Genomic DNA, 12,765 nt, shown 5'->3' on the forward strand with positions numbered 1-12,765 from the left:
GCCTACAATTCATTCAACTCTGAAAATTCCCTAACAGGAGGATCTATCAAGACCATTAAATTTTTCTTCCCAGGTTGACATACTTATATACTCCTTTCTCAGTGCAGCCATTCTGATGTTGCAGACCCTGCATCTTAATGGGATTGAGCTATGAATATCTTAGACCTGGCTCCCCGACACCAATAAATGTTTGCCACTGAGCTTTTCACAGGCCAACTGAGATCTGTATAATGATTTTTTTAGGATGCAGCCGGTTTGACATTTTCATTGATTAAAACTTTTAAAATGTTGCTTTATTCTTGATGTGACGTTTTTACCTTTATTTTTGCAGAAATGTCCTAGTGCCTAGGGGTGCTTGACGTAAGTTGTCTGTTACTGGGGTGAAAATGAGGTTACATACTACAACTACCTAGCTTAGATCACTATGTGTTTGTAGAAAGCCCTTCGGAGAAGAAAGCCTCTTTGAGTCATGAGCTCCGCAAGGCCAGTGTTGTTTTGTTTCTGTTCCTGAATTCACCTCAAGAGGACAACAAACACTTTACTTTCAGATAAAAATTTATATATGATTTGAGTCTTCATTGCAACAAATCTCATAAATGGCTCTTGGGAAATAATAAAAATACAATCTGGGAGCCGTAAAACCATCCACAAACGTTACGCTGTATTCTGCCAACACACGCTTTACATGTTTTGCTCTTTTCTCTTGGTCTCTATACTTTTATGAGATAATCTGAAAAAAGCCAACGTGTGGCATATTGTTTGCTTTGTAGAGGTAAATTTTTACTACAAACTCCCCATAGTCAGAGTTCCTATTTGTTTTGAGGGAAACTTTGTATTATTTGAAGAAATAGTAGTCTGGTTTGTGCTATAGAACTAGAAACAGAAAATTATTTTCAAATGTTAGCATCATTGTGAAATAAAGAGCAGCCCAGAGAAAATGGTTTGACATAATGTGTGTTCACTGCAGAATCTGTAGACTTGGCCTTGCAGTTCCGTGTTATCTTGCACAGAGTATTCGTAAAACTGGTCGGTTTACCCACGTAGCCCCCCTCTCTTAGGTGCAAGGTGATGAACTTCATGTTTATTTTACTATTAGTCAATATTAGTTATTTTTGCTTGCTAGCTACATAGATATAACACTGCCTTCTGTTAGCTTAGCAGGGTTTTTTTTTTTTAAGCTTACTTTTCAATTAGGTTAAAGTTTATATATTGTGACAGATGAGTCAACAGTGTTTAAGGATAAAAGTCTCTGTTCAAATTAGGGTCATGGTTTACTACTTATTAGCTCAGGGGTCCCGCTTTGCTTTCATATGCCTAACCTGATTAAAGTGTTGCTTCTTACTTAAAAGAGTGGGAGTTAGGGTAAGGAAAATCCCCAGCAAGGTGAGCCTAGTTATTCTTTATGGCGTTAGTAGCAGGCAGTACATTCTATCCTTGCAGATGGAAAAATTGGAAAGCTGAGCGAACAGAGTTCAAGGACAAAGCAGGTATGGTTTCTGTGAAGGCTCATTAAATCAAGCAAAGTGCTAATCAGTCATCACTATCAGCTAGACGAGACTCTTCAGTAGTCTCCAGAGAGCAACAATTACTGGTGACTGTCGTCCTGTAACAATCACAGCTCTGGAGGTGAAAAGGACCACAGTGGCATCTGAGTCACCCATTGTTGCAAATGTTGCCAGATAACTCAGAGCAATCTTTTAAAATAGTTTTATTCCTTTTTAATCAGCTTTGCCCAGAAGCAGTTTTGCATTCAATCTTTAATGCTCCTTGGCTGTTTTCACAAGATGCGATTTAAAAGGGTAGTTACACCCATCAAGAAGTGAGTGAGTCATACTTTCTCCCTGTGGAATTTTTAATCCATTTCCGTTCCTTCCTCTTTTGCCCCCCTCATCAATGACTTTAAATCCTCCAACTATGTTCTTACATGTCTTGGAAAAGCTAGAGTGGTCAGTAATGCTGGGTACCAGGGCCAGAAGGCAATTTCTTAGACTTACAGAGCCATGAAGGAAGCAAATGCAACCCAGGGAGGCGTGGAAGTGACTAAGCCCCTTGCCTTGCTGCCCTGGGCCTCGTCTCTGGCAGGTGCCTCAGGGACCCCCTACATTTCTGGGATTCAGCTCTGATAACTCCCTGCCCCTCACTTTATATATTGAGCACTTCACTTCCTCCCTTGGTCCCGCAGATTTTCATAGATCGTGACCAGGATCTTTAATATTGGCCAGCCAACCTAGGATACAATATTTATTAATCATCTTAAAAGAGATGATATTAGTTGTTTTTCTCTGAGCATTTATTTGAAACAAACAAAAATTGAAAGAATTTTCCATTGGGCACCCACATATGCGTCACCTAGATTCTACAGTACTTGCATTATCATGTTTCTACCTGTTCCAGTTTCCATTCATCATTCTCTCTCTCTCCCTCTTTCTTTTTTTTTTTTTTTTTGCTGCATTTCAAAGTAAGTTACATGCTTCAAGTACACTTCTCAGATGCTTCATCATTTGCTAGCATTCACTGTTGGTGGTGTTTTTCTTTTGAAGTAAATTTATATCCAGTACAGTGAAATGCAAATATCTTAAGTATAGCATTTGATTGGTTTTGACAAATGCGTATACCTGTGCTGCAAAGCTCCATTAACATGCAGAACATTGCCATCATCAGGAAGTTGCCTCAGGCCCCTTCCCAGTAAATCCTCCCCTGCACCTCCCAGAGGCAGCCATTTTTCTGATTTTTTCCCCCACCATAGATTAGTTTTGCTTATTCTAGAACTTCATATAAATGGAACCATATAGCATATGCTCTTTTGTGTAAGGCTTCTTTCACTGAGCATAATATTTTGAGATTCACCAGTGTTGTTGGGTGATTCAGTAGTTGTTACCTATTTAGTGCTCAGTATTCCAACGTATGTGTAGACCACAGTTTATTCTATTGATGAACACCTCAGCTGTTTCCCAAAGTTTGTGGCCAATATGAATAAAATTTCACTGAACATTCTTGTGCAAATCTTTTTGTGGATACATGTATTTATTTCTCTTAGACAACAAATGGAAGTAGAATGTTTTGTTTAGTTTTGTAAGAAACTGCCAGCCGTTTTTCCAAAATGGTTCTACTATTTGTACTCCCACCAATAACATATGAGCATTCGGTTGTTCCAACATCCTCACCAACATATGGTCTTGTCAGTCTTTTAATTTTAGCTGTTCTGGTGGGTGTGTAATGGTTCATTGTGGTTTTAATCTGCATTTTCCTGATGACTAATGATGTTAGGCACTTTAGTATATGCTTATGCTGTTTGAGTATATTTCCTTTGTGAAGTCTCTGTTAAAATCTTTTGCCAATTTTTTATCTGGTTGTTATATATCCTTTGTTGGATCTGTATTTTGCAAATATGAAAACCCAGTCTGTAGCTTGGCTATTCATTATATTAAGGATAGAACGGTGTCTTTGAGCAGAAGTTTTTAATTTTGATAAAGTCTAATTTAGCAGTTTTTTTCTTTCATGGTTATTGCTTTCTGTATTGTCTCTAATAAACCATTGCATGTCCCCTAGGCACAAAGATATTCTCCTGTGTTTTCTTCTAGTTCTAGTGTTAGCTTTGATATTTAGGTTTATGATCCATCTTGAATTAATTTTTATGCATAGTGTGAGGTGGGAGTCAAGGTTTCTTTTTTCCCATATGGGTATCTAGTTGTTTTAATATCGTTTCTTTAAAAACTTTCCTCTCCCGTTTGGATTATATGGTGTCTTTGTTAAAAATCAAATGACTTTATGAATGTGGGGCTGGGCTCTTCTGTTCCATTGATCTTTCAGTCCTTATGCTAGTACTATACTGTTCTGATTACTATAACTTTTTAGTTTTAGTTTTTTAGTATATCTGAATTCAAATAATGTAAGTCTTCCAACTTGTCATTGTTTTACAAGAAGGCTTTAGATATTCTAGGTCCTTTGCATTTCTATGAAAAATTTGGAATTAGCTGGCCAATTTCTATAAAAAAGTGTAATGGATTTGGGATTGTGTTAAGTCTATAGAACAGTTGGAGAGATTTGACAATTTATGGAGTCTCCTAATTCATGAACATAGTCTATCTCCTTATTTACTTAGGTTTTTGATTTCTCTTAGCTATCTTCAATGTAGAGATTTTGTATGCATTTTGCAAGAATTTTTTCATATATTTCAATGTTGATACTGCAGTAAATGGAATTTAAAAATTTTTCATTTTCAAATTGTTTGCCACTAATATATAGATAGGCAGTTGATTTTTAATAAGTTCTCTTTAGACTTCGCTAAATTCACTACTTAGTTCTAAAAGTTATTTTTGTAAATCAGTTAGGATTTCCTTCATAAACAATCATGTCATCTGCAAATACAATGAGTCTTACTTTTTCCTTTTGGATTTGTATGCTTTTCTTTCTCTTGAATTATTGCAGTGGCTAGGATATTCCGTACGTTGTTAAACAGAAGTGGTGAGAGGGCATCTGTGTCTCGTTCCCACTGATACAGGGAAAACACTTACTATCGCAACATTAAGTGCAATGTTGCTTGTGGGGGGGTTTGTAGATACCTTTATTGGGACGGAAAAGTTTGTTGAGAGATTTTATCATTAACTCATTGGTCTAATGCTCAGGCCATGGACTGGTACCAGTCAGCAGCCTGTGGGCTGGAGACTGCAGTTGTAGGGCACAAGGGTCCTTGTTTAGTCTCTAAGCTACAGTGTCGCCAGGTTAGATTTTCATAGGTAGTACTCATTTAAATATCACATGTTTTTCTGTTACCTCAATTTCTATTGGGCACAGCACTATTAATTTATAGACCCTCTTGACATAACCACCAATATTGAGGGAAACAAATTTGACCACCATTTCAAAAAAAAAAGGTATTTTGACATCCCCAGCCAGGTATAGTGGCTCATGCCTATAATCCCAGCACTTTGGGAAACTGAGGCAGGAGGATTGCTTGGGGCCAGCTGTTAGAGACCAGCCTGTCTCTCTCATATACACACACACAAACTGAAATCTTCAAACACACCAAACATCCAAGTCAGTTATTCTTAAGTCTAGGATATCACTAACACAGCATTGGGCAGAACATCAAATTTTATTGAGGTATTTTTCAGATATGATAATAGCAAAAAAGGGAATATTTATTCTGTGGTGCTACTACTGAGGAATTACACCAATAACTAGAGACGTTATTGTCAATCCAAACAAATCTTTGTCCAGAGAAGTTTATAAATTCCACTGACTTGTTTTGGGACTGTAGCTGCAGAAGAGAGTTTGTATTTGTGACTGATAGAAATTAATATTTCATCTATGTGCCATTATTTACTTTGCAGTGTAGTTTGAGCAGGTTGAGTTTGAGGTTGTGAGATGTCCATGTTGGAAATGTTCTGTAGGCATTTCCGGAAGCTTGATCCTAGAGCTCTCATGAGATTTCAAGCAGGACAAGGCTAAGGCACATCCACTTGTAGTAATGACAGAGATTTTGAACGAGGAGCTGCAGGAAATTGATAGTAATGAGAAGTGTTCTCTTTGATGCCACAGCCTGCTTGGAGTGAATCAAAAGACAGTTCCCAGGAGAAAAGAGAGAGATTTAAAGTCAGTGTGCTGTCTTCTATTAGTGTCCCCCTGGTTGGGGCCCTTAGAGCAAGGAGACACTAGGTAATAATAGTACTTTTGTAGGTCACTTTCTTCTTTCCAGAAATAGAAGCATGCTTCCCAAGAAATAATCTATATCCATTTATGTTTCTGCCACTTCTAGCTTTTTGTTCTGCGGTGGTTCCTACCCGCCGGCTAGATTGTTATGCACATCTCGGACAAGAACTGTTGTATTTTTACCTTCTGCAGAATACCTGGCCTAGTGCTAGGCACCTTCCAGGGTCGACTGTTTGCAAAAGGAAAGATAACCAGTAGATTCACCTAGCGGCAGCTGTGGGAGCGAAGAGAGATCTCTGTTGTTCCCAGTCGTGCCTAATTTATTCATTTTTCACATTTGTATTTTTTTTTTAGTTAATGGAGAGTTTTTAGCTGAAGCCTTTAAGCAGTTAACCTCCAAACGTTCTCAAGCCTACGGCCGTTCCTGAGCGTCCTGTCTATGCGGAGAGGCAGACGTATCCACAGACAACACGAACTGCCTGCAGTATGGGCAGGGTGCGCTGGGAACGGGAGCACCAAGTTCTTGCTGAGGGGCTCTGGGAGGATGTTATGGGAGGAGAAATGTATTTGAGCTGTGTTTTGAAGGCTGGGTAGCATTTGGTTTTTGTTTGCTTTTAAATTCCCAGATTATTGTCCCATTTCTCTTCCCTCCTGCTCCCTGCCCCTCAATTATTAAAAATTCTGTCAACCTAAGTTGACAGAATTAGTGGGTTAAGTTATGCTTCACAGAGAACATTAGCGTCTTTTATAGCTGGTGCCACTCCTGTGGCGTACAACAAAATCCATATTAGTGGGCTCTGCAGGCTTAGGATGAACCTTTGTTTGTAATTGGAATTGAAATCCAAAGACCCAAGAAACTTGCTGGCATTGTCTCGTAGAAGTTCCTGTATGCCCAAGAACTTAAGTCTGGGCCCCTGGAAGGTTCGGGAGTTGAACTAGGTACACTAAGGGAGAGCCTTAGTCTCGGATGCTTTCTCAGTGGTACAGGGATTGTAGCAGCCATAAAATGTCTGCTCAGGTTAGTTGAAAGCCTGAATGCACATATTTGCATATTAAAGAAAAGTTATATTGATATGTTTACATCTTGTTAAATGAAGAGGCAGATTTAGTGACATAGGACTATATATAGCATTATCAGAAAATCCTAATAAAAATGCAATGAGCTTGTAGGAAAAATGACCATATACTTTGTTCTTTAGGAAAATATTCCCTTCATTATTTTTGTTGTTCAAATTTGATATGAATTTCTGTGTAATTGCTGTTCAGATGAAAATACAGGTCTGAAAAGAGGAAAATGGTAAAGCCTTTTATAAATATAAAATACTGACTTTCTCCATTTCTGCTTTCTGCAAAAGGTAATGACTTTTCCCCCCAGAGGAAAGACATTTTTGAAATGGAGTTAAATTATTATTTGAAAATAAGGTTTGCCTCTATGTCCTATACTATGTTCTGACTCCTTATACAGAGACCTCATCATTCTTGTAGCAGAGTCCTCTATATGTCCTTGGGGGGGACCCTTGATGATTCGTGCAATAGAAAGATTAGCAAGTAAATTTTCTCTCTCGTCTACACAAATTCCCATTTGTGCAATTGCCTACCCACGAGTTTTTCCCAGTGATGCAAGCTACTATTATGCCACCAGGCTTGCTAACTTAATGGCATCACTTTTAAGAAATACTACAGGCTTTTTGAAAATATCAATTAATAAGAGGGTTTATGATATAATTTTGGAATGCCTGCTTCTAGAATGTTCTCATTTCGGTTTAAAAAATATACTCATTTAGCACTTTGTGTTTTTTCCAACCTTTGTATGGTTTGCTTTCTCCATAATAATATTTATTTTAATCTAAAAAATTGTTTCCCTCAAACCCAGTAATTGATGTTGGAGGAAGATGAGTTATATCTATCCTGTGGCATCGTGTACTTCCTGCTACTGCATGCCTTGGTACCCACCTATTTGAGAGGTGTGCGACCTGCTGATTCTGTTGTTTCAGAGAAGGCAAATGATTTCTTATCCTGTCTCAGGCAAAATTTGATAAGGTCTGGGCCCTTTATTCATCTTTTAGTAACTTTGAACTAGTTGTTTACCTTTAGTCTTGTTGCCTCTGGTAATCCTCTCTAAGACCTCATGGAAGACAGAAATGAACAATGAAATGTCTAGAATTTGAAAGACTTTAGAATTTGTCCTCTGGCCCAGTGATTCTTAACTTTCTTGGGAATTATTAACATTAAGTAAGTCACTTTTTATTGATAATTAAGAATGAAGGAATGAGCCTAATGGAGTAGTTACAAAATTATAGAAATTTTATTATTTTACTTTTCAAGAAAGAGCTACCAACTTCTTTGGAAATAAGGAAAATAAATGGCAGAAAAGGCTTCCTTCCCCCTCCCCAAAGAATTAAGAAAGTTGTGGAAGGATGCACTGAAGATGTTTGGGTTTGAGAATTTAGAGATGTTGAAAAGGGTAGAAGTCTGATGTCCCAGACTGAGTTGTCTAAGCAGTGTGGTCAATGAAATACAGAGTAAGGATTTTAAAGTTAGATGGACTTCAGATCCTGACTTGGACTTTATTAGCTGTGTACCCTTGGACAAGCTGTTTATTCCCTTTGAACTTCAGTTTCATCATCTGTAAAATGGAAATAATAGGACACACTTCATGGAGCTGGTGGGAGATTCAATACTGGTAGGGTGTATGGCACAGAGCTTGGCCCACATGGCCTCTGAGTTCCTGTCTCCTCATATCACCGCCCCCCAAGCAGGTGGATCTTTACTTCTCTGATCTTTGGCCAGCATTCAGGCCATTAACTCAAATAACTTGAATCTAAAGCAGTAATCACTCACTACTCTGATATCTGGTTTTAGTGAAAGGCAAAATGATTCCTAATTTTGTAAATCATTGCTAAGATTAATAGGCTTGGCAGAAAGACTTTTGTGTATGTCGAAGACCTTTTGTCTGAATTATTCCTATGATCATTACACATCACCTTCCCCTTCCCTTTTTCTTTTATTTAAAATGACTCTAAAATATGGGGTGGGAAATAAATAATGCAGACGGTTTTGCTTATGTGAAAAACGGTTGCTAGTAATTGAAAAATAGGTTTTCACAGTTGAAATCACTGCTTTCAAGGATATTATGGTTGCTGCATACTGCAGGAGAATAATAATGATAATGGTAATAATATTACTATGTGCTAGTTCAGTCACGTCAGTCCTGCGAGGTGTAGATACTATTATTATGCTCATTTTGCAGATAAAAACCGAAGCACAGGGAAGGTAATCGCATCGCCATTTGCATAGTTAGGAAGTAGCAGAGCTAAGATTTGAACTCAGTCTGGCTCCACTGTCTCATACCAGGAGGACTGAGAGAAGGCAGTCAGTCCCTTGAGAGGGAGTAAATGTCCTAAAACCTGCCCCAGGTTTGTTACTTTTAGATTTGTTCTACAGGTATTCTGAGAGAAGCCTCACAAAGTGTATCGGAATTACTATTGAGACCAGACCAGATTATTGCATGAAGCGGCATTTAAGTGACATGTTGACCTATGGCTGTACAAGGCTGGAGATTGGGGTGCAGAGTGTCTACGAAGATGTAGCCAGAGACACTAACAGGTAAGATGGTGGCAGGTGATCTTGAGCAAGCCTTCCTCTGTCCCCACCAATTTTCTCTGCATTCATACTCATCCTTTCTTCCTGCCTACCGGTTCTTAGAGGAAGAGGTATGGGCATTCCTCCTTTTCAAAGTCCTTTCTTCTGTCCATGCTCTTAATTCCATTCCCTCTTTCCTTCATTTTTCAGTCTTTCTCCACTGACTCTTCCAGTAGCCTATAAACATGCTCATATCACTCCCTGTTCTTGTCATAAGCAGCTTTGTCCATGTAGAAAGCAGAAGGCAGGATTCAAGGTCAGTAGTTTAAAGCAGGAGAGAAGGCCAGGAAGAATGGAGCAAAGGAAAGGGTTTGAATAAAAAGGAAGTCAAGGTGAGGTTTAAGAGATTAATTTTTGTGGAGCAGATACCAATTGGCAGGAGAAAATTTGGTGAGGCAGTGGATATAAACTTTGAGAAATTTGGGAGTACAAGGTAGGAAAGAAATAAGAGTTGGTAGAGCCATATGAAGTTCTTTCCCTCTAGAAATACAGCATTGATTTGAAGAGAGAAAATACCTGTGAAAAGTTAACTGTATGAGGAACTTTATAATTAATTGCTAAATTAATAGGAGATGGTGCGGGAACATCAGGAGTTCATTAGGCAGCACGGATCATTAACCAAGAATGGTAACAGCGGGCTTCAGAAGGAGGATGTGTTGGATTGGGCCTTAAAGACCCCCATGCTGTAGTGGGATTTGGGTAGACATGAATGGGGAACTAGGGAAACACACTGGTCAACATCTTAGAAACAACCCAAAAAATGCCAGGCTGAGGAGTGTGGAATTTTCTCTTTAGGTCATAGAGATCTGTCGAATATTTGTGAGCATAGGGAAGAAGAATCTAATGGATGTCATGCTTGAGAAAGAGTGACCCAAATAGAATGCACTCCTGTGGGGTAAGACTCGAGCCAGGAAGACTGGTTGGGGTGTTGTCGTAATCAAAGGCTATGCTGGAGAGATACCTGTGGAGAAGGAAAGAGTTTCTTGAAGGTCAGGGAAGCTTTCTGAAAAAAAATGGCATCTGAGCTGAGACTTAAAGGAAGATTAGGAATTAGGTGCAGAAGAGGAAGATTGTTTCAGGCAGAAAGAAAATCTGAGCTAACTCCCGAGGATGGGTCCATGTGGGGAGATCGGAGTGGTTTAGTTTGGTTAGAGAGTGAGGTAGGAGAGTGACCAGAGGGGAGGCTGGAAAGCAGGCCGAGGGGCCCTGGGGGTCGGCCCAGGGAGGCTGGGCTCTGATCCAAGGGCAGCGGCAAGCCATCGATGGGCTGGAAACTAGCTAAGCTGTGAGAGGGGCATATCTGCATTTTAGAAAGATGGTTTTAGTCGCCGTGTGGGGCATGGATTAGAGAGGAGCAAGCTGGAGGGGGACCAGGTAAGAGACTGTTGAAATTAAGCAAGAAATACCGATGTCCTGGAGTGAAGTGAATGGTGGCGCTTGGTGACTGTTGAGAAATGAGTGTTGGAGAGAATGGGAAGTCAAGGGGCTTGGAGGGAAGACAGGTTTCATTCTGGATATGCTAAGTTTAGATTCTTGTGGAACAGCCAGTCGAAGGTTTGCTTTAGAGCAGGGATAGCCAATAGAACATTGTGCAGTGATCAAAATGTTCTATGCCCGCACTGTCCAAAGTGATAGTACAACTGAGGAACTGAACTTTTCATTTTTAATTCATTTAAATATAAATTGGAATAACCACATGTGCCTAGTGGCTACCATTTTGTACAGTGCTGCTTTAAAGTACTGGATATTTGGGTGTCATATTCAGGAGAGAGGCCTAGCCTCGTCTTGGAAATTTGGAAGTCATTAGCAAAAAGCTTAGAAATTGAAGGCATGGAAATGGATGGGAACATCCAGAAAGAATGAGATGGAGTACACGGTTTCTAGGATCTTTCTGTGGTCAGTAGGAAAGGAGTGCGGCAAGGCTTCAGTCTTTTGTTGCCCAAAACTATTACTAGGGCTTGCTTCGTGCTTGGTTGTGGCACTAGAATGCTAAGTTAGGATGGTTTATCCACGTGGCCTTCTCACCACATCATTCTCTCTTCCCGTGTTTTTTAAAGGACCCTCCAAACCCACTAATGAAATCTATTTTGTATAATAGGTTTCACTCTTCCCCTCTCTCTGCAAATAATCACACAACATTTTTAAAGGAAAGAGTATATAGCAAGCTCCTGCTTCTGCATAGTTTTGAGCCCATTATTCCTGTTTTTAATATAGATATTTACATAAGTAAGCTTATTTTGACTGATGATGCTAAACCAAATAATTTTAATATACATTAACTCTTGTTACCCCTGACATTTACTTTCAGGACGTTAAGTAGGTGCACAAGGGAATTTCTGAGAAATATCTCAAAAGGGAAATGATTTACTTCCAGGCCCCCTCAGAGGTGAGAATGTAAAAAGTGACTTTATGAGTTATTTTTCCCCCAGCCATAGGAATTTTGGTTACAGAATTTCTGCTACATGTCTCAGAGATTGTTTTCCCTCTGCTGCTGGTGTTGACTTTGTTGCCCATTTATTTGTGTAACAGGTGGTGACTTTTCTTTTCTTAGGGGCCACACTGTGAAGGCGGTTTGTGAGTCATTTCACCTGGCCAAAGATTCCGGTTTCAAAGTTGTGGCTCATATGATGCCTGACCTGCCAAATGTGGGACTCGAAAGAGACATTGAACAGTTCATAGTAAGTGTTACTTCGGCCAGGCCCGTTTAGAAAGCTCCTGCCTGCTTCTGCTCACCTCTCTGCTCTTGCTGTTTGTTTACTGTAGATTTTTTCCATTATTAAAGCAATACATGCTCATTACAGAATATTAGAAACACAGTACAGTGAGAGAAGTCACATAGAGTCCCGCCAGACAACACTCTAACATTTTAATATATTCTTTCCAGATTTTTTTATGCATAGGCTTTTTTGGGTGTTTATGCATCTGTAACACAGACATGCTAACATTTGCAAATGTATGGGAGATAAGTGAGAAAGCTATTAGAAGAATTACCTAACAAGCATTTCTCCATGTTGCAGCCTGGTCTATGTTAACATGCTTGAATATCTGTTTCATTTAATATGTCATACCTTGCTTAACCATTTCCAGATTTTTCAAAAGATAGATAAGATATTACCAGTTTTGGATATTATAAATAACACTGCAGGTAAACAACTTTACCCGCCTATCATTTTTTTGTAGTATTTATCTCTTTATGATGAATTCCTTAGAGTAGAATTATCATTAAAGATATAAACATTTTAAGAATCTCACTACATTATGATACTAAATTGCTTTGTAGAGGGTTGTAACAGTTTACACTTGTTTCAGCAGGGTGGTAAGAACTTTTTAGGTGAAGAGATTATGGACTCATTTTTATTTGTTGCAAATATTTTCCCCAACCTATTTGGCCATTCACTTTTGCTTCTGTTGTCAAAGCCATCCTCCACCCCCACCCCCCCCCAAATGCTTCTAAGCTCAGAACTGCCTTTC

General features: G+C 39.1%; 1 protein-coding gene across 3 annotated transcripts in view; it reads left to right on the forward strand.

Annotated features, from left to right (window-relative positions):
* The window catches only part of ELP3 (elongator acetyltransferase complex subunit 3), a 65,514-nt gene that overhangs the window by 15,807 nt on the left and 36,942 nt on the right, over positions 1 to 12,765 (forward strand). For 2 of the 3 annotated variants that reach the window (XM_045535548.1, XM_045535550.1), the window contains 2 exons: positions 9,097 to 9,258; positions 11,846 to 11,972. In XM_045535548.1, coding sequence (XP_045391504.1) covers positions 9,097 to 9,258; positions 11,846 to 11,972 — 289 coding nt within the window. The remainder of the gene's footprint in view (positions 1 to 9,096; positions 9,259 to 11,845; positions 11,973 to 12,765) is intronic. The other variant, XM_045535549.1, reaches the window with a different exon arrangement.

This window comes from Lemur catta, chromosome 22 (assembly GCF_020740605.2).
Source record: "Lemur catta isolate mLemCat1 chromosome 22, mLemCat1.pri, whole genome shotgun sequence".
Taxonomy (NCBI): domain Eukaryota; kingdom Metazoa; phylum Chordata; class Mammalia; order Primates; family Lemuridae; genus Lemur; species Lemur catta.